The sequence below is a fragment of the Talpa europaea genome (assembly GCF_964194135.1).
Source record: "Talpa europaea genome assembly, chromosome: 5".
Classification (NCBI taxonomy): Eukaryota; Metazoa; Chordata; class Mammalia; order Eulipotyphla; family Talpidae; genus Talpa; species Talpa europaea.
The window spans coordinates 8,833,651-8,857,214 of NC_140071.1; the positions used below are offsets into that span (position 1 = coordinate 8,833,651).

Sequence of the window (23,564 nt, forward strand, 5' to 3'; positions counted from 1 at the left end):
TGTGTTGTATTTCTTGATCTGAAAAGCATATCAGGAAGCAGGGAGACCCAGGCAGATATATAATGTCTGACTCACATGGACACTAAAAACTACTGTGATGACTGACAGAACTGAAATTTGGAAGCCTTTGAAAATGCAGCAAAATAACAATAACATTCACTTTTGTGGCTCAAGTATTCCATGAATTTTATAACTGATTATTTGACAGGATCTTTAACAAAAACACTTCTAGTGAAATATTTTGTTGAACAGATAGGTACATTTCCAACCTTTGATATTTCTACAGAGACAACAGGCAACAGAACATAACAGTATAATGCAAGCTGCATGCTGATTCTACGACTAAAATGTAGATTTTTTTCAAAATAGTAGTATGTGTCCTATCATTTCTTTGTTCAATATTTTGAGAGATCTTGAAGGATTCTAATCTCCATGCTACTTTTGTGAGCTAAAATACAGTTTAAGTTAGGAGGTTTTTGTAAAATATTCCCTGGGGCAAAAACAAACCCTATATTAAAGTCCAAATTTACCTTATATCTTACAACATATTCCAACTAAGTGTTTTTCAAAATGCTTAAATTATTAGACACCCATACACTACCAGTCATTCCAATGAATTCCCTGTTTGAGAATGAAGACATAAAGACATACTTTGTCTCAAGAATAGTGTAGCAGATTTTGAAAATAATATTTGTAAATCTATTATAACAGCAGACACATTCAAGATCCTCAGGTGTATATTTCTAATTGGACTAAACATTTTTTTTTCAATCTATCTGAAGAGATAGCTAGGAAATAAAATTTTAGCTTCATCAGATATAAATATGCATGGCTTTATTTTTTTTTTTCATTTTTTTCCCTGATCTCCGAGTAGCAATAAGAAGCAATTGCAATTTAACTATTATCAGAGTCCAAGCATGAAACTGCTCTTTTACTTTCCTGCAAATCTCCTTTCACATAATAAGTACTTGATAAATAATGATTTGAACTAAACTCAGCAGGAACTTGACTTCTGTTACAGTTTCCCTATTATGTTGACTTGTGTTAAGAAATTAAAACTAAAATGAAGTAATGTATCTTGCAAAGCTTTGACTGCATGATCTTTTCGTGTTCTCCACTGAAATAATTTTTCCAGTGTTATGTGACTCCCCCTTCTCATGATCGCCCTAATCTCATGTTCAGACCCTGAATTCAGTCTGTTCATTTAGTTTGTAAACATCCCCCTGCCCTCACTTGTATTTCTGCCAAGCCACGAATGGAAGATCCAATATGTCATTATGCTCTTATTTACACCCCAGAAAGCCATCCCTTTGACCATCTGTCACGTTCTTTCTTGATAATTTTTAAATCCCAGATAAACACAACCATGCATTGTCTAAGGCTTATGCTTTCAGAGTTATAAATATTGCTGGCAAAGTAGTTATAACCATCTTATTTGACTCTACCAAGAATGTAAAGAAACTTAAACTATTGCTCTCAAAGGGTATCATTAATCAAACTAATAATATACATTCATTATATGAAGTCACATAGTAGGTAAGTTCCCTTTGACATTTTCTTTTATCTCCCATTCACAACAGGGAAATATATTTTCCCCCCAAAAAAGCTACCATGTAATATCAAATTTTAAAACCACATTTGCAACTGCTCAATTCTTTTGAGCATTACATTAGTAATGATTCTGTATAAAAGACTTAAATTAGCAACTGTAAAAATTGTTAGTATATATAAAGCAAAAAAATGAATCTTGAAGAATATCAGCAAATTTGCTTATGAATAACAAATATGAATTTGCATGAGTGTTAATTTAGGTAGAGAGGTAATGAAGAAGATAAGAGATCCTTTAAAAATAGAAATCCAGTGTTTTATAGTTTTCTTTGTATAGGTCCTTTACCTCTTTTGTTAGATTTATTCCCAAATATTTGATTTCTTTTGTTTCAATAATAAAAGGGATGGTTTTTTTGATTTCTTCTTCTTCAGATTTATTGTTTGTGTATAGGAAGGCTACTGACTTTTGTGTGTTGATTGTGTATCCTGCCACTTTACTGAACTGATTGATGAGCTGAATTAGTTTTTCTGTGGAGTTTTTGGGGTTCTCTATGTATATTATCATATCATCTGCAAATAGTGATAGTTTGACTTCTTCACTGTTAAAAGAAATAGAAGAAGACACAAAGAAATGGAAAGACATCCCCTGCTCATGGATTGGAAGAATAAACATTATTAAAATGGCCATCCTACCAAAAGCAATATACAGATTCAATGCTATTCCTATCAAAATTTCAATGTCATTCTTCAAAGAAATAGAACAATTATTGATGAAATTCATATGGAATCACAAAAAAACCCCGAATTGCCAAAGCTCTCCTGAAAAAGAAAGAAGGGAATGGAGGCATCACACTCCCAGACTTCAAACTATACTACAAAGCCATAATCATCAAAACTGCATGGTATGGGAACAAGAACAGATATACAGACCAATGGAATCGAATAGAAAATCCAGAAATAAACCCAGAGATTTATGGTCAACAAATCTTTGACAAAGGAGCAAAGACTATGCATTGGAGCAAAGAAAGTTTGTTCAATAAATGGTGCTGGGAAAACTGGGTTGCTACATGCAAAAGAATGAAGCTTGACCACTACCTCACACCATACACAAAAATCAACTCAAAATGGATTAAAGAACTAGACATAAGACCTGAAACCATAAAATATATAGAAGGGAATATAGGTGAAACACTACGTGATTTGCACATCAAAGACATCTTTACAGATACATCACCCAAAGCAGTGATAGTGAAGGCAAAGATAAACAGCTGGGACTACATCAAATTAAAGAGCTTCTGTACAGCAAAAGAGACAATAACAAAAACAAAGAGAAACCGCACTGACTGGGAGAACATTTTGCACCCAACACTAATGATAAAGGACTGATCACAAAAATCTGCAAAGAGCTGATGAGACTCAACAACAACAAAGAAAATAACCCAGTCAAAAAATGGGCAGAAGAGCTAAAAAGAAACTTCTCTGAAGAGGAAATGCAAATGGCCAACAGGCATATGAAAAAATGTTCAACATCACTTGTCATCAGGGAAATGCAAATCAAAACTACCATGAGATACCATCTTACACCAGTGAGAATGGCACATATTAAAAAAAAAACTAGCAACAACAAATGTTGGCGAGGGTGTGGAGAAAAAGGAACTCTTCTGCACTGTTGGTGGGAGTGCAAACTGGTCCAACCACTATGGAGAGCTGTGTGGAGAGTTCTGGACCTACTAAACATAGAGCTTCCATATGATCCAGCAATTCCACTCCTAGGTATTTACCCAAAGGACACAGAAACATCAATTCCAAAGAACACCTGCACCCCTATGTTTATAGCAGCACTATTTACAATAGCTAAGCTTTGGAAACAGCCCAAATGCCCAAAAATAGATGACTGGATCAAGAAGATGTGGTACATATACACCATGGAATATTATTCAGCATTCAAAAAAGATAAACACATGCAATTTGCAGCAACATGGATGGCACTGGAAGGGATCATGCTCCGTGAAATAAGCCAAAAAGAAAAAGAAAAATACCGGATGGTCTCACTCATAGCAGGAATCTAGAAAACTTAAATAAGGGACTAGGGAAATGAATATCTATGAGAAAGTGAAAATCTTAATCAACAAACAACTATGAACCAGAGACACTTTTTGGGGGGTGGGGGGCGGGAGGGGAGGGATTGGGGTCAGAATGGGGGGGTTGCAATTGTATGGGGAATATAAAAATAAAATTTATTATAAAAAAAAATAAAAACCTAATATGCATTCTCAAAAAGACAAAAAAAAATAGAAATCCAATCCCAAATATGAAATGATTCATAAACATATCACAATAATTTAATAATTGTAGAAGGAGGGATACAACCAATAATTTACAAAAAAGAAAATGAAAAATAAATGGAATATGTACTTCATGAGAAAAACTCTACTCATTATTTATCACATACCTTTAACAAATACTATTATTTTTCAAGGTGAATAAATGAGTCAAAGTAGAATAAATTATGACTGGGGTTCCAAAATTAAAAAAAAAAAACACTGGTGGACACTCTATGGACACATCCTTGAACACATAGCCCTATCTTAACAATGACTAAGTTACCCCCGTGAAGGCAGAGGGTGCATGGACAACTCCTGTGGCATTGTGTGAATCTGAGCAAGGAGGAAAAAGGCAAAATGACATTTCAACTACCTATACTTCATTTTCACAAAAGGAAAGCAAATAAATAAAGTGCCATGATATGGATAAAAAAAGCATATTTTTATTTTATTTCTACCTCATTTCCTTACTCATCCTAAATCCATCCATCCGTCCATCCATTCATCCTCTCTCTTTCTCTCTTTCTCTCTTATCTGTCCATCCACCCACACATCCATCTATCTTTTCTTAGTGACTATGAGTCAACAATTATTTGATGACACTGTGAGTAGTAGAAGAGGAGAGGGAGGGTCTTGGCTGGTAAACTCATCAGAAAAAAACAAAAACAAAAACAAAACACTAGCATATTTTTTATCTGAAGTAAAAAAAACCTTTAAACCAAATCACTACAATTGAAAGTGACATGTTCCCATTTTAAGGACAAGACTGCTTATCTTCTAGATTCTCTGCCTTTTTGCTAGTCATGCTACATCTCCACCCTTCTCATTTAGGGTACTAGGACGCTAGCAGGTGTGGCTGGAGAAATGTTAGTAAGCCAAGGCTGAGATTTGGCTGGGAGGAGAAAGGGAATCCTCCTGGGAATAAAAGTGTGTCCCAGTTGCATCAGGGAAAGTGGTAATTGACTCAGGAGGGCACATCCACTAGAGGACATTGGAGGCTTTATCTGCAACTGTTTTCTCAGGATGCACTTAATGTGCTGTGTGCTAGGTTGCTTAGGAATGGGAGAAGCCACTAAATGGTCTCTGGAAGTCCTGCGGCTAAAAACAGAATGTTAAGTGGTTATGCTCTGTAGAGAAATTCAGCATATTACAACACCAGCTGTGAGATCTCATTTGAAGGACAAAAATAAACTATGGGGATATCAAATACTATAGATCTGACAATGGCAAAGTAATACAAAATAAATGTAAGGTCATTTGTGGTTTCCCATTACATCAAATTAAGTAACTGCATCTCACTCCCCAGGACTGAGAAATTTGAATGAGAAGTGCTCCAAAGACACCTTTGTAACAATTACACAGATAAATTTGAAAGCCTCCCTATGTTGAGTTCAATGCAATGTAAACTTAAAGTAGATAACCTTTTACATAACCCCAACAGCCTCAAGGTAAAACAGTATTTCTCTATGTTGTTATTTAAGTGTTTTTGCTTAAAAATCTTTTAAAAACTTATACCTGATATGACTTTCATTTTGAGAAGTAGAAAAGGATATTGCAAGGTAATAATAAAAAGCAATAAAACTAAGGAAAAAATATCTTCACAATGTTGTAACAAGGTGTAAATAAGAATAGATAGAATCTTTTGTTGACTATGATTAAAAAGGTAATTTTCAGTGCTGTACTTTCATTTTTTCAAATAGAATATTATTCAAGTCCATTCACTTTGGGAGAATAGAAGTATCTTCGAAAGAAGAAGATATATAACTAAAAAAGAAAACTTGGAGAGAAACAGGAGTGATAGATATTCTTTTTAGATATTCTTGATAGCAAATTATCAATAAAATTATATGGATTTTGAAATTTAAAAGGCACATTAAATATGATTTTTGAATCCTTCAAACAGAGATACAACTATATATATATATATATATATATATATATAATAAATGATCTCTTTCCCTGCAAAAATCTGTAAGACTTACAAATGCACTTGACAAACAGACTTAAGCCTAGGAATTAGGTTGGCAAATCTCCTTGCATCAAAGAAAACCTAGTCTCTCCAGAGGCAGAATAAAGATTAAGAAGCAGAAAAGACTTACCTTGTAGACTAATGATAATTTTGTATTGAGGGATTAGGTTATACCTTTATACTACAAAATGAATGAACAGAGTTATTGTATGTGTAGTTTCCTGGTGTAAGCTTATATTCAAAGACTGATATTATGGCTATAGTTTATTTGCTGTATATATTTGGTTAAGAAGTCAAAATTATACATAGATTCTTGATGCTAAAATTAAAAGTTGACCCATCACATCTTACAGAGAGGGTGGTTATAGGAAAAACTAGACTTTCATACTTCTGTTGTTTTAGAGTAATACAATTTTAAGATGCTGTAACTTCAAAATAATTTATTGTTGTCAATAACAAAACTGTGTAAGTGACAATATATTAGTAATGAAACAAATGATATAATTATCAAACATTCATATTTACAATATATACCTTGGTGTATATATTGCAACAGAGAGAAGTTGGGGAGAGAGAGACTTGTGATTTCAAGTGTGGATGGAAATAGTGATTTCAAGATTTTGTTGAGAAAGAGCAAGTGACTGGAGGAAGTGACTAGAAGTAGATGATAGGAACCAGAAGACATAGCAAAATGCCACAATATTGAGGAGCAGAGAAATACTCAAGGACACTGATGCCATCTCACAATTCGGCTTCAGAGTCCAGTCAGCTGGACTCAGTTCAGATATTCACCAATTTTGTCAGCAATATCCAAAGTACTATAGTTGGGAATCAGCCAGACACATGCCTTCTTCTCTCTATCAGGTCTTATCAGGGTGTTGACCTTGGCCATGCCAATGTCAGAGAGCTTCACCTCAGCCTGTTTGAGCTGGTACTTGTTGATCTTCACCTCTACAGTCAACCCAAGTGTGTTAATGTCTTCTATCTTCTTCATGGCTGATTTAGTAGTTAGGGGAACTTGACAATCACATAGTGGCCAAGCTTGTTTCTTATGGGGGCACTCTTCTGAGGATATTTGGGTTATAATCAGAGCTGCAGTGTTTTGGACCCTTAGAAAGTGGGCAATATCTCTTTTTCTGTGTGGTGGTAGCCACTTTCAGCACTTACTTTCTTGACCTTTACAATTTTTGCTTTGACTTTGACTTTGGAAAGGGCAGATTTCCAAGGCTAAGTTTAATATTGAGCTGCACATTAAAAAAAATATGTTTCTTTATTTTTAATTGAAGTATTATTTGGAAACCCTCTTCAGGTATTATCATCAGAGTATACCCACCACCAACTCACCCACGTGTTAACTCAGTAAGGTTTGAAAGAAAGATTGAGTACTTAGGATTCAAGTCTTTTCCTTCCATGTTATCCCTTTCAGAAAGCTGCTAAGCTGCTCTTTCACTGCACTCTCTTTGCCCCATACTTTGGTATTAGCTTGTACTTTGAGAACATAGTGTTTTCAGGAAAAAGACTGGTCAGTATAGGGGAGTAACAGGAAAACCAAGTGCCAGAATAAAAAGGGGAAATTTGGTTGAAATGGTAACTGGCATGAAAAAAGACAACGGTGTCTTTTCCACTCTAACCCTCAGACATTTCAGAAGGGATCTTGGTTCTGCTTTGTGCATAGCACAGGGTTCTGAACCAATTATAATTAAATTTTAAAGAATCAATGTCTGTACCATATCAGTGACTGGGAGCAGCATCTTGATGATAATTGGGTTATTACTGAACAGGGCCTTTCTTCATGGCTTCATGTATACCCCAACTATTTAATGAGACAGTGCCCAAATAGCTCTTAATTTAGAAAAGGCAGGTCTGAGTAAAGTTAAAGCATAATTTTTAATGACACTTTCACTGAAAACAAAAAGTCTAAAAATTAAAGTAAATATCTGTTTACTGACACTAGAGAACTGCTGAAGCAAGATTACCAGGAAGAGTTAAAATTCTAGACAGAGGGAATATGTGGGGTGGTTGATGGCAATGATCTTGTTTTTACCAGGAACTAACAAGAGGCTGAAACTCCAGACTGTGGACAGAGTGACTCAGATAGTTTTTAGATGTCTCCAGAGCCTGCAATCCAATTAGGAAATGGGGGGCCTCAAACACATGGTTAATTTTCCCTAAAGACATTTGTTAAATGCAAAGTTGAATTGGAAGTAGAAGTTTACCAGAAAGCTAAGACTCTAAGCTGAAAAGCTCTGAAAGATAAAATAGAGCTTTATGATTCTGCCGTCTTTTGGTATTGAATAGACCATGATTAAAGGTAGGAACAGGATGAGTGTTAAACATTCTAGAAGGCCACACCCTGGGGACAGGGACAAATCAGAGATAGACCTAATGTGAACAAAACTGCAAGTCATCACACTGCTTACTGGATTCATTTAATAATTCCTCTCTCTGTTACCAGAGAATATAGTGTATATTCTCTGGAGAAAGTTATCTTCCTTTGAGCCTCTTCTAGATTTATATATTTTATGTGTTATCCAATCAAAACTTACTGACATATCAAGAAATAAGACCATATGACCCAGTCTTGTGTCTCCATTTCTCCATCCATCATCTTCTCAACAATCAAGTAAACAAATAAATGTATTTAGTCCAGATAGCAGAGTTAGATCGCGGAGTTAGTCGGCAATAATTGTGCAATCTAAATCAAGATTAATATGTTCAAGAAAATAGAGAAAATGTAGAAAACATAAAAGGATAGAAAACTTTATCAGAGATTTACATCTCTATATTAAGAAAAAAAAGTGGCTATTAACCAAAGCAGTGAATGTTTGCATCACATTTTCTCTGAATAGATGTATTTGCTTTCATAGAAATCTTGTTTCCTTGAGCAGGATATTAGCTCCATGCTGCTGTTTTCTACCATTATATTCCAAGCATATGTCAGAGTGAATAATAAGAAAATAGTTCCCAAATAAAGAAACTTTTATATAAACAAGATGGAACATTCAAGACAGCATTTTTTTTTCTTGCAATGCTCAGATAAATTAGCAGATTCCAAGTTAATGAGGGATAGAACATATGGCAGGAAAGATCTAATGAGGATGGGGAAGATCTGAAAAAAACATGAATATTGTCTTCAAGTTAATTACTTAACAAGCAAATCCGGTGGTAAGTAGAATCATCACCATGAAATAAATGGGGGAGGGACATCTTAGCTGGGATGAGGATTTAAGCCAGCTTGTGTAATTCCAGACATAAACACTATCAAGATTTCCATTTCTGGGATAACTTCAATATTCTTATATTACTAGAAGATAGATAATATAATATGGGATAATTTCATTAATATAGAAATGTGGTTTTTACCAATTTTTGTGGTGGGAATTAGTCCAGTGAAGTATCAAGAAATGTGAAAGAATTGAAACCTTACCAAATTCACAAGATTAATCTGTCCCAAATTTATGGATGTTGTCAGAAGACAAAAGGTTCCTGGGTCAGACAAAAGGAAGTTTTATTCATGTCACAGCCAGAAGCATAAAGTCTCACTTGCTCGCATTAGTTCCCCTTGACCTCTGAGTAAATAAGAGTGCTGTGGAAGAGCCTGGCACATGATGCACACACAGTGAATGCATTTTTGTAGCAGCTGAGAAATCAGGGGTGCAGACAGCATGGATGCTTTATCATCTTTGCAAGCAAACATGTCAAATTCTGTGCCAAAGAGAGTCATTATCCTCACCACACTAGACAATAAATGAATATGTCCTTTGTTCCTGGGGAGACACTATCTCTATCTTCCAAGGATGATAGTTCTATGAACATCCTAGGAAAGATAGTCTGGAACAAAAGAGAAGTTAATGCTCTGTTTGCAAAACATGAAAACAGTCAAGAGACCCATTGGGAATGGTTTCCTGACATAAACATCCCTAGAGGAAAGGCATAAACATTTGAAGTGGGGCTGGTATTGTGATCCACCAAGGAGAAACTGTTGATGATCTTATTTTTAATAATTTTTAATAATTAAAACTAAAGATGAGTAATGCCACCACACTTGCCCCTGTGACCCAGTATGTATATAGCAACCAGATTGCTCTTTCCAAATTCAAACTATTTCACTCCCCTTCTTAAATAGTTTGGTCAATTTTTTTTTAATGGAAAAAAACCTTAAAAAAATAAACAATTCTCATGGTTTACAGAAGTCTGTGACGGCTAAAATTTGGGTCACTAGTCAACTCAAAAATTTTTATCCTACTTTCAAGAGTTATTTTGAAAGACATTCCACTTTCAATACATTTTTGAAGAAATGGAAATTTATCCATTTCCTTGATCTCACTATGCTACACGTCTCCACCTTAGGGTGTTTAGCTTCCTGCCTAAAACTTTTATTCCTTCCCTCTTTTTTATTTATTTTTTTTTGACTAATGTCACTGAGGATTCAGTTATCAGTTTAGCTATCTCTCACATCAGGAAATAATCCTACTTCCCACTCCAGAACTGGAGGACCCCTTCAATGTCTTTGTTGAAGCACATGCTTTTTCTTTGTAACACTAAGCTGTAATTGTTTTATCATGCTAGAAATCTTTGAAAGCAAGAACTGCCTATACTTGTGATGAGATCATCACTTGTAGAAACTGACATAGGTAATATTTAAGTACACACTTGTTGAAGCAATAAGTGAGTGTCTATTTTGTGCCAGGAAATATGCTAAGCTTGTAAAATATGCTGAACTCATCCAGAAATTAAGAAACAATAATACTTGGCATCAGACTTGAAACATATTATCAGGATGCCACTCTTGAGTCAGAAATAAGTGATTACACAATACTGTTTTTACTTTCTACAGGATTCACTATTTGTACCCACAGTTATCTACTCTTCTGAATTTGATGTATATCTTTGCCAAGTATATGTTTGATTTGAACATGTTTAATGATATTTTTAACTCTTTGGCATATGGTAAAGAAGACATAACATTGTTGAATGAGTTTTTAAAAATATAAATGATTATTCATTGTTATTCTGCAACTTTCTGCATCACCATCAAGTATACAGTTGAAATCTAGCCATAGAGACAAATATAAACCTACCTCATTCATTTTTAACTCCTGGGATATTTTCTATTTCATACAAGCACAGTGACATATTTATTCTAAGTTTGATCATCTTGTTTTGTTCCAACCTTTTGATAGTCAAAGCATAAGTGAAATGAATATTTTTGTATGGACATTTCCTAGTATGGGTATGACAATTACTTAGTCAAATCCTTTGAAGCAGCTACTGAGAGTCAATTCTTCATGGGTCTTTTAAGTTGTCGCAGGTTTTGTGAAAATTAGTACTAATCTTCCTTTCATTCTGGATGATTTTTCAAGGTAGTAGAGAAAACAGCTTTAGACAAAAGAGTCTCTCCTGCCACAGCAGAACACAGGTTTGTTTATCATCTCATATAATAAATACTGGGCAATGTTCAATCTGATATTCTTGGAGTCCATATAGAATACTGGGATTTCTCTAAGGTTCCTTTGCTGTGATGCAAACCCACCACATGCACAGCCCCCTTGAGTCACCCCATATGATACCCTAGAGTCTTTGAGAGGTGCGGAACTCAAAGATAAAAGGAACTTTATCCTGCTTACCTTGTCATGAGAAATTAAGTCATTCTTCTTTCACCCAAGAGTATAAAGTCACTCACTTAAGTAGCTACCCTCCCTTAATTCCTGCTAGACTACTGTTTCTAATGTAGAGAAGTTTGACAATAGAAAAATATATTTTCTTCAACATTTTATGCAAATGGTTTTTGTGACCCAACATGTATTCCTTTTTGAACCAGGTTCTAGTTTAAATCTAATTATCATTGCATTTTAAAAGTATTCTATCTTTTTTATACACTAAGTTTAATTTTTAACTATATTCCTGCTTGAAAAAAAAACTTCTTTTTATTTTTGTAGTTCCACTGCTTTAGTCTGACACATCCAAGTACGTATTTAATTTTAAACTTGGCCTTTGGTGTTTCTTTTCTTTGGTGTTTTTGCAAAGTTGCCATTCATTTTTACCTACAGATATTGATTTTTGCTATAATTTCTTTTGATTTCTTCCAAATATTTTATACTCCCTATATTTTATACTCCCTATTTATTAAGTGCTCCTAAACTTGTTCTGCATTTTGGTGCCTTGGTTTTGTTTCTCTATGTTCCACATACTTGTGAAATCTACCAGTATTTGCTTTCTCTTTCCTCCTTATTTCACTTAGCACACCTCTCCAGGTCCATTCATGTTGTTGTGATTGCCAAGAGTTTACATTTTTCTTGAAAAAAAAAATCCAGTGAAATATAAGTATGGGTGTAATTCCTTGATATATGGGAAAATAGAATTCCTTTTGACATATTTAATATATTTAATAAACTAAATATATCTCAGATTGTAAAGTGAGCTGTTCAGATGTGAATGCATGCACGATAGTCAATGAAATACAATGTGTCATACACAAACATGCCTTTGCCATCAGTAGAGCTGTCTTAGGAAGTTAAAATGAGAGCAAACCAAGCTTTGTATTTTTCACATAAACCTTATTGAGACTACATGTTAACTATGGAATCGTTGCTATATTAACTTAAAGAAACTTAGTTATAATGAAGATATGTCATACTGGGTCATCATTTCATGTTATTATTTTTCCTGTGCATGAAAATGTTTTTCCACGAACATGAAAAAAAAGAAACTAAATTTTATTACAGCATGGATGTATTTGTTTCATGTGATTCTGAGGTGCATTGACGCTTCAATAATAACACCTTCAGATAAAGGTGATCAAAGATAGTTAAAGAAGAAAGGTGATGCTAATCAGAATGTTGCACATGTTCAATCTTAATGCTGCTGGTACATAGAGAAGAGTGATTTATACTTAACCTTGAGGAATCTACTCTGGGATGGATCTTCTCTGGCAACAAAATTATGGTTTCCTTTTTTTCTACACGATACAGAAGCTTAAGCAAAAACTAATTCAAAAATTTCCACAATACCCTGCAATTATGCATATTTATCTAGCCATATTCTGTGAAATATTCATAATAACAAGGGGAAATATAATTTGTACAGCACATCTTGATAGTTTTGCTAATGCAAGATGATTTCAAACATTGCATTTCTTTTTCTAACTATCCCTAGGACATATTTTTCATTTCCCCTCATTTAAATTTTTCAACCTCCTAGCAGCTGCCCTCATAAACATATTTGTCAGCTAAGATTTCTCTTAAAATTTGCCCAAGAGCACATTACATGTACATTTCTTGTTTAAAGGGATGCTTCTGAATAAATTCAATGAAAGTTATTTGTACATATGGCTCAATTTTAAATACAAGCTATTCACAGATCATAATATGTTAACATCAAACTGACTTTGAATGCTGATTTGCAAGCTGTTCACAGGGATATAAGTATAAAGCAAAACTACTCAGGCCTAATCCATATCAAGACAAACCAGGTAGCATCACATAAACAAACAAAAAATATGTATTTATGTTCACCTTCATTGTCCTTTAGAGTGAAGTTTGGGTTCATAGACAGGCGTTCATCAAGAAAGAAGTTAAACCTTGCTCCATTGGCAAAATCATCTTTATCAGTGGCACTGATGGTATGAATAACCTAAAGAAAAGCAAATATTTAGTAGTTAATTTGGCTGAGTCCCTTGTCTTTAATAATAACATTTTCAATTGTTCACATATAAGTTTTAAAAGATCACTCTTTCTACCTTGAGTGTTTTTAAATTCATCAAGTAAAAGCAGCAATTTACTTGCTCGTCTTTGCATTAGATTCTAGAAAACATTAGACATAATTTATAATCATTCCATTTATTTTCTAGCATGATACAAACATTTAAAAATGTTTGTCTTTATCACCCACAGTGCCTTGGGGCCAATTAGCTGTAAGACTTTGTGTGAACACCTGTTTGGGGAGACATGAAGTATTGTTTGTACAAATACCAATATCCCAGTGCTGATGTAGAACAGGCTTGCAATATATGTTGGTCTCAGTCAGGAAATGCAAAAGCAGTGAAATCTTATGTCTCTCTGCTGTTGCAAGAGACCTTTGAGATCACGATCCAGCCCCGGTACTGTAAAGATGAGAAATCTCAGTCCCTGAAGGATGGTGACGTGCCTCAAATTTGTAAGAGGGGAACAGACAAAACCAGATACCTCAGAGTTTTATTGTATATACCTCATCCCTAGTGGTTAAGAGAAGCAATTCCAAAATCTGGACTTTATGCACAATAAGCAGCAGAAAAAGTTAGAATATATAAATAAAAGATTCTAGGTTTCCTAAGAGCAGAATATAAATTCCAAAAGCTATAGTCATTATACTCTTAATACACACACACACACACACACACACACAAATGAACTAGCAGGACAATACTTCCCTTGTTCAAAATTAGTATCCTAATCTTCCCAGCTCCTACTTAGAGAAATTAAAAACAGGGGAAAAAGAGAACCATAAAAAAAAAAAAAAGTTTCCTTCTGTGACATATAGTGTGTCCATTTCAAGACTGATAGGATTTTGAGGAACATTTTACTCAACTCTGGCCCATTTAAATATCTCACAAGTGAAATAATCCACCAAAATATAACAAAGTTAAAGCGTAAATTTTAGACTCTCCACTACTGAGTCCGTTCACTGTTGGGAGCTGAGGAGCAGAGCAGAACTGAGGACAGAGCCAGGACAGCCTGTTTTTTCATGAAATGTGAGTGAAGACAGCCCTTTAGGATAAGCGATTCCCACCACATCTTCCCAAAGCTCATTCCTTTCACACCTTAACATTTGCTTCCTGAGCAAGAGATCCTGTGTGAAGCAGCCCAGACCCCGCCACCTCCCAGCATCCATCTCTCATCCCCTGTATTTCCTGCCATATTATTTATTTGTGAATTGAACATCTGCTTGTTGTTTGGCTTCTTTTCAATTTGAACCACAGCTAGTCTCTTATAGGTATTCTTTTTTTCTACTTATTACTGGCTTTTGACTACTTGTGGTATAATGACTTGATGGATGATAAAAGCAGCCTGACAATTTTTTTCAAGTGTTTGAAACTTCCCAGAGTTGAAGGTGCTGGACTGAAGACCATGTCTGCATCCCCTTCATGTCAGCTCCTTAGCGTAATGTGGAAATTAAAATATCAAAATTTGAGGGCCTCCCCGGTGGCGCAGTGGGTTGAGTGCTAGGCTGTGAAGCTGTCTGCAGCCTCTGCAGTGCAGGTTCAATTCCCGGCCAGCCAGGGAGAAACCCACATGACGCGGCAGACCTCTCCTGTCTCACCCACTGCTCCCTCAGCAGTGTCTTCCATCCGTCTGCCTGTTCTGCTCCCTGCTCTGTCTCTGGTGAATTCTCTCACCCTCCCGTGCCTCTGACCTGTATCCCAGTTCTTGTATAATTAAATAAATCTTTAAAAAAAATCAAAATTTGAAGGTTGTTTGTGAGGTGAGATAAAAATAAACCACTTTCTTTTGGAAAATAAATGCTCTCACTCCTACTCTTCATGCATTGTGGTTCTCAAATTGCAATCCTATTTCTTATGATACCTCGTAATTTACTGACGTAGCTGCAGATTCACTTCTTATCCTGGAATGCAATTTGGAGGAAAACAATTCATTCACATCAACTAAATTATTTTAAGTTTCCCGTTATTATGCCATTAAGACAAGTGTTTTCTTCTCATTTCAAATTTATTTTATAAGTCATTTTAAATTTTCTTGATATTTTTATAAATAATAGTATTCCTTTGTTAATATCAGGTATGATTCATTTTACATTGTGTTTGGTGATTTTCTGTTCTTAATAGTAACATTTCCATTTTTATACAAGTTAGTTCAAATCTGAATTTATCAGGAAGCTCACTTGTGACAATATTTTCCTCAAAAAGAGTTCTCACTCACAATGTGTTGATTATATTTAGTTTAACAATGAGTCATTTACTTGAATTGTTGTGAAATTGTTGGTTACACATCTTACTTAATTTTTTCATAACTTTTCTAAGATGTGTTTGCAAATACCTTGTGTTTGGTCTGATTTTATCCAGAACTTTGACATACTGTCTGCATCCTAGATGACATTTAATTTTTTCAGGTTTATTAATCACTCTTCTTTTTCAACAGGATGATTGACAAAAAAGAATTTCCATGTACTATTTCCTCAGAATTTTATTAGAAAATATAGCTAAGAAGTTAACACATTAAAGATTTAAATTTAGAAGATTTAAATTTCCGGCAGAAATCTAGATATTTGCCATGTCTCCATCATCAGCATTTTCTACCCTTTTTCAAAGGTTATGATTTATCCACATGGTGCTGACTAAGCACTTTGTAAGCTGTGGGCTTGCTCTATTCAGTCCACAACTAATCATTTTTTAACTCTCGCCCTCTGACTGAACTTAGATGTTCTCTTGCACATGCACTATCATGACTGTCTAAGATGTTTTATTAGTTTTACAGATGTTTGCAAAATCACAGATTTATTTTATTCAAGGAGGAGAGTGTGAATTCAAATTGCTAGTTGGTATTTATAAGTGATAAACAAGACAGTCAGCAGAATATTTTGGTAATGTCCACAGATAAGGATTCACTTTGGGAAAAAAATAGAATTTTTTAATCAAATAATTGTATCTTCTTTTTTAAAATGTGTTTTCCATAGTCGACTGCTTCTAGAGCAATTTATAGGGAACAACAGTCAGTTTTACAAATTTGGACAAATAACTTAGACTTTGATAAATGAGCTGACTGAATGTTTCAATAAATAAGGAAGTTTTGTGAAATGCATTGTATCGCTTTAAATTAATTAAGTTTGCTTTATAATATAATCTCAAATGGGGTCATACATTAACTTTATCATAATGCTAAATTTGTTAGTTAAATGTGTTTGATTTCTGACTTGGTGTCAAATTTTTACTGATCTAATAAACTATTTTCATATAAAGTTTTATTGTAAATAACTGTGATAGGAGAAGCAGGTATCATACAAAATTTATTTTAAAATGTCATGTTTTCTAAGTTTACTTAAAAAAATGAGACATAGAGGGAAAATTCAATATGAGTAAAATAAAAAGCATTCTCTTTATTTTTCAAAAAGTATCAAAGTATAGACATATGTAAACTGTTTTTAAATTCATTCCACTTTGAGAAGGAGCATCAAATTTCATATGGGCATGATTCTCTTTTTAATATTTTTTCATGCCAGATACTTTAGGATTTTGTTTTTAGAATAGAAAAATATATTTAGTCAGAGAACCATATTGTTTCAGTTTATTCAGATACATGAATTGACCTGAAATCTGAAGTTATATGTGATTTAAACCTCTGCTTTCATAAGAGACCAATCTCTTTGCCATAGCCACATGCTGTTCTATTTAGATATACAACATCCATAATAGAAATATCTGTAATTCTGAAAGTGATTGTCATAGAAAGCGGAACTGTCATACAGCTAGGCAATACAAATACACATCAGAAGACCTATTTCACAAATCATTATTTAAATAGAGTTCCTTATTCAACTCTGCATCAAAACACATGAAGTTTCTCCAGAAATGTTAGAAATGCCAGGTTAAATGAGCCAAAGACTGCAAAATTAAACAACAGGAAAATTCAGTCCATTTTCCCTATAATGAGTTACTCATACTCTTGACCACAGAGATTGCCAATGATTTATTTAAATATCGATCCAATAAATAATACTTTAAAGTGATTTTTATCCCCTCAATGAAAAGTTTGAGTTCATTTTGTTGAAGGGGTTGGAAACACATGTTCAAGCAACATGAAAGAATCCAATTATCTTATAGTGACATTTAAATCATACAATATTAAAGACAGCAATGATGCTAAATGTGAATTTAGCTTTTAAAAGGTAAAAGGAAGGAATAACATAGCAATATAAATTAGAATTCTGAGTGTAGTGATTGCAATCTGAAAACAGTAACAGGTATATGAAGATAAGAGATATATTATATAAATGGTGAATGGGACCCAAAAAGAAAAAAAAAAATGCTTATCAGAAATGTAGCCCTGTCTATAAAAATTCAGTGACTTTTCTGTGAGGAGAATAAGGTAACTACATTTAAACCACGTTTAAAGGAATTTGAGACTTATCTAGTCATAAACTCTTACACTATTAGGTTTCTGAAGAGACCAGGAATTCTGACAATTTTTTTTTTAATTTGTTTCAGAGAAAAAGCACTTACTGCCACACAAATCACTTTAGAAGTTCTAGAAAGTCTAGGTGGTCAGCAGAGAGTGTGAAACAGAAAGCTAGGAGAGAGACTTTGAGAGGTGAGCATGGCTCCATGAGGATGCTGGGTTCCACTTTCTCAGGAGTGAGAAATGGACACTATGAGAAGTCAAAGCAAAAAGTCAAGGTCACAGACCGATCACAAGAGACTTCAATCTGGAAAACTGACACTAACATTTTGGATTGGGAGAGGCTCACATCTACAGGAGAAGCTTCAGCTGATTCAAGAGCAAGAATATCATTTTGCCCAGATTTTCAGCAATTTTGGCTACATGGATGGCAATGAAATCACTAGCTGCTCTGCTCCTGATACAAGAGCACAATTTATCCTTGAGGGTTAGAAATTTCTCTGAGGCAAAACCTCTCTCTCTCTCTCTCTCTCTCTCCCTACACACACATACACAAACACAAAAGCACACAATCACATATCTATACAATTAATTTTAAAGTAATAAGTTATCTGAAAATACCTAAAAAGTTACTGATGCAATAATTAACATATGTATAGGCTTTTTATCCTTTGTATCACATTTCAAATGACCCATTTTGAACTCTCTGAATAATCTACAAACCAAATAAACAAAAACTGAGTGAGGAAAGGATCAAAGTTTACTAGAGGTAATTTATACATCAAGTTATACTTATGAAGAATTGTTTATTTCTACATATTTTTCTCTTTTAATGAGATGTTAAATAGTATATTTTTATTTTTTAATTGCTTGTGATATAAAATTAGAAGAAATGCATTTCTATTTAACATATATTAGCAAAAGAGTTAGAGTCATTCACAAAATCTACTAGTGAATGTTATTATTATTAATGGATGCCAAAAATTAGCAAAAGCTAATGTTAACCTACTAAAATAAATTTTGTTTTTTCCTTTTCATTTTAAAATATTTTTTGTTGGATTATCTTCAACAATTTTGTACTTGTGACAAAACAATTGGAGACTTAACTATTTCTGTCATTTTAAGCTTTGTTCATTTTGAATCATTGTTGGTAAGTATATAAAAATTTCAAATTGTTATTTCTACTTCTTACACTGATTGTTTTTATCAAATGTAACTCTTTATAGCTAGTAATTTTTTTCTTTGATAAAGTGTGTGTGTCTGTGTATATGAACAAATATTGTGTTTGTAATTTTGTAAGTATGGATACAGTAATTATACTCTGCCATATATTTTCTTTAATTTTTTTCTTAATTTTATTTATAACTGCCTCTTATAAACAACATTTAATTGATTTTTTTCTTATCTATTTTGACAACAGGGATCTTTTAATAAGGGTAATTTAGGTGATTTTTATCCTTAATACTAATATATACTTGATTAAATTCACATCATTTTAATTTGATTACCATTTTCCAACTATTTTATATTTATCTGGTCTTATCTCTTGATTTTAAAAAATATTAAAATTTTGTATATTCAAATTTTTATCTTTTATCTAACCTATGTCGGGTTAAAAAACAAAAGCAAAATGTAAAAGCAAATATGAATATTTATCATCTCATGATTCTGCGGAAACTTGAATTGCTGAGAAAAGTCCTGCAGTTCTCAGGTCTACAGCTTAAAGCAACCAAGAGCTGCCAACACTGTGTTCTTGAATGATCTGCCTGCCTTGCGCTGCAGCAATGCAGCCCTGGCCAGTGACACCTTGATTAGCCTTATGAGCCCCTGCAAAGACCAGCTAAGTCATGAGCAGACATCTGACCTACAGAAACTGTGAAATGATAAGTGAGTATTGTTTTTAAGCTGCTAAATTTGTATAAATTGTACCACAGCAGAGGGGACAAATGTACTACTCCTTCCATGCTCCCACTCAATTCATGCTCCTTGGTCAGGATGACCTTCCTTCAGATATGCCAGGCTAACTACCTGACAAATTACATCCACACATATGTTCCATGTCTCAAAGCTTTCAGAGTCAGAGGTCAGAAGACTTCATGAGGTCAGATGACTTCACTGTTTCCTCATCACTTACTACAGGGCTGCCCAGGAGGCATTCAAAACAATAATAATGGTAGGATGAATGCATGCACACAAGAGCTCATTTTTTTTAATTACATGTGGGATCCTGGAAAATTGTATTTTTTTAAAGATTTATTTATTTATGCATAGAAGAGCTGGGGTACAGGCCAGAGATGCGGGGGGTGAGAGGATCCACCAGGGACAGAGTGGGGAACAGAACAAGCGGATTGACTGAAATACACTGCTGGGGGTAGCGGTGGGTGAGACAGGAGAGGTCTGCCTCGTCAAAATTGTATTTTGTATGATTCTCAAAAAAATCTATTTCATCCTGAAAATAAGCCTTATAAAATTATTTTCATTGAGCATGAAAATAACACTGGAGGATTTTGAGAATTATACAAAAGGATAATAGAAATAGGACTACTTGAATTTCTTCTGTTTGAATCATAAGGAGGAAACAATTCACTTACCTGGCCAGGCTTAGAATTTTCACAGACAACAATATCATATTCCCTGGCAAGTTCGGGTGGATTGTCATTGACATCCAAGACTCTAATACCCACTGTGACATGGCTCAGCAATGCAGGATTGTCTGCAAAAACACACAGGGATGTATTTAGTGTTTCCATGCACACTTTAGAGGCTTGGTTTAAAACAAATCTCCTTAATGCTGTAGCTTGTCACTTGTTCCATATGCTATAGAAGGACTTTTGGCAAAAGACAACTTTATGAAGGCACTCTTTGCTAGAACTCATTAACTTACAGAAAAATGAAAAATGAACACCAAGGCATGGCATGAATGCTAAAATGATATTTTGTCATATCAAGGAAATTACATGTTATTCAGGAACTGGAGTGGGAGAAAGTTGTCAGAATTCATTGTATGCTGTCAGAGTCTAAGGGATGAACAATTGGTTTCATCATTAATCTAAGAAAAGTACAGCAGATGGTAAAAAAATCACATCATCTTTAAAAGGTTCAATATTTCAAATCTAAATAAATTTGGAGAAAATAGAAAATAAAGTTCTTTTTACAAAGGATTATTTTCTTCTGATAGAATCCATGTAGCATGATATGTTAACTTAATTGAAGGAAAATAAAGATTAATTTAAATCTGAACTTAATGTGGGAATTCACATATTAACTCTATTCGACATAAAATATTACAGTTATATTTTAAATGAAATTTTCCCATTTCTTAATTAAGTTTACTTAATTACAGAATTCTGAGTTGTAAAAAAGTGACTGTTTAGGCAATGGCATAAATGCAGAACTCATAATTTAAAAATTGAATCTTAGTAATGCTGTTTCTGTCATTTTCTGAAAAAAAAATCCAAATTTAAAATTACAACAGATTAAAGCATTTAAAACGAGACTAGTAAAAAAAAACAAAATTAGACAAATTTCTCAATTTACCAAAGTAGAAGGAGAGAAAAAGTCATAATATTAGGGAAACGGGTACTATAAATACAAATACAGAAGTTATTTAAAATAGAAAGAGGGTGAACTTGAAAGTGTCATAAGTGGCTCTAAAAGAAATAGGAAATCTGAGTAGTAGAACAATATCTAAAGAAAATCAACTGTTATGTAAAAATATTTTTCCAAAGAGAAAAAACATCAGGTGTAGATATTTTATGTATGGTTCAAAAAATACATAATTTTAATCTAACACATCTTTCCACTAGAAAACAGAGCAAGGAGGACATACCCCACAATTTGTTTTTATTATCTCTAAAACTTTAATATTAATACCAGACACTCTTACTCAGGAAGGATGAAGTGTCAACAGTCTAAAAAAAGTAATAAAAAACTGACACTACAGTGTGTTAAAAAAATCCTTATTAATTTAGTTCTAGGAATACTTATTTAATTCAGCATTAATGAAAGGAAGAGAAAGAGAGAAGGAAGGTAGAAGGAGAGGAAAAAAGGGCAGAAAATGCAAAAGAAGGAATGGAGGGAATTTTAGAAACCATAACGTTATCTGAAGTTAATGAAATAAAGGAGGGACAAAAATCTACACAGATAAGCATCTCAATACATAGAGCAAAACAAGAAACAACAAAAAAGACAAAAACATTCAACAAACTAGGAATAGAAATGTACATGTTCAAACTGATTAAGAACATGTTAAATAATCCCAAACTACAGCCCACCCTATGCTTACTGGCGAAAAACTAGGAATTGACAAAACTAAAAGAAAAACTAGAAATAAATCAACCAATTATATGAAAGAGCAATAGTCAGAACACTTTGCTGAATGTCATTAAAGAAAATCTAAAGAAATTAAGAACTATATTACATTGGTGGTTAGGAAGAAAAAATACAAATAAAGGCAGCCTCTGCAAAGTGATGAGTACATGCAATATTACCTATTATAAATTGAATGAGAGTTGTTCATAGAAATTGAAAACTGGTTCTAAAATTTACAAGTTCTGATATCATTCACACTTGTATATGAAAGAACAATAAAGATATTTGCATGACCATTTATCAAGGATTAGTAAATGCTGTAAGAACTTAAAACCCCATGACAGCATCAAAGACACAAGCAATAACAAAACTCAACGATACTCATTAGTATAGCTAGTGCATATTAGTAGGGATTTTGGTATAATTCTAATCTAAATATTCACATTCTAAAGTATTAAAAGTTATAAAAATATAAAAAGGATTCATGATAATTTTCTTATTTGTAAAATGTGCTGTTATTATTTTTCTATATAAAACTTCCCTCAAAATGAAAAACTTTCTATACCATTGCAAAACAAATCACAGTGATTATGAATTTAATTGAATATTCCCATTTAATTGAATAGTCCCAACAGATGTCTGAATTACAGTTTTACAAGATAGCTTTCATAAATTCCCATACTTGTATGAATGCAGTTTTTATACATTGTAATTTTTCTTTGTGCTTTTTTTGATTTCTATGAAAAGTTTTCATAATGGATGAATATCTACAAAACAGTTCTGCATGCTTATGAATCATCACTGGATTGATGGTACAATATTGAAAAATGCTAGGGTAGTGTTTTGTTTAGTAATAAACATGATCCACCATTTCCTTAAATAATCTTATAAGAATAAGATCTGCAAACAAGTGTTCAACTAAAGTTGAAATTACCACACAGTATATTTATTTTGAAATGTACAAAGCTTTCTTAAAAATCTTGTATATGAAAATCATATTTAATTTTGATGCAAAAGATGGAGATAAGCTAATTAAACAATAGAAATTCCTTACTAATATGAGAGGTTAATATATGTACAAACTATTTTATGAATAGAATTATCACAATGCCTGGTATGTGCCTGTTTCTGCTTTTATATACTTCTTTCCCTTTTTCATATATGCTTAAATATTAATTGGAAAGTCAAATATAGCATTCTAAATGATGTGTTATACTGGATTAAGTAAGGGTGTATATCAGATACCTAATTAAACAATTCCCAAGCATCTCTCATCTATAGTGAAATGAAAAGTTTGAAAATAAA

At 33.4% G+C, this 23,564-nt stretch overlaps 1 protein-coding gene across 3 annotated transcripts in view; it reads right to left on the reverse strand.

Annotated features, from left to right (window-relative positions):
• CDH18 (cadherin 18) overlaps positions 1 to 23,564 on the reverse strand; it is a gene marked incomplete at both ends in the record, with an annotated part of 213,640 nt that overhangs the window by 12,445 nt on the left and 177,631 nt on the right. For all 3 annotated transcript variants that reach the window (XM_084234089.1, XM_084234091.1, XM_084234090.1), the window contains 2 exons: positions 13,356 to 13,473; positions 20,540 to 20,661. In XM_084234089.1, the coding sequence (XP_084090215.1) occupies positions 13,356 to 13,473; positions 20,540 to 20,661 (240 nt within the window). The remainder of the gene's footprint in view (positions 1 to 13,355; positions 13,474 to 20,539; positions 20,662 to 23,564) is intronic.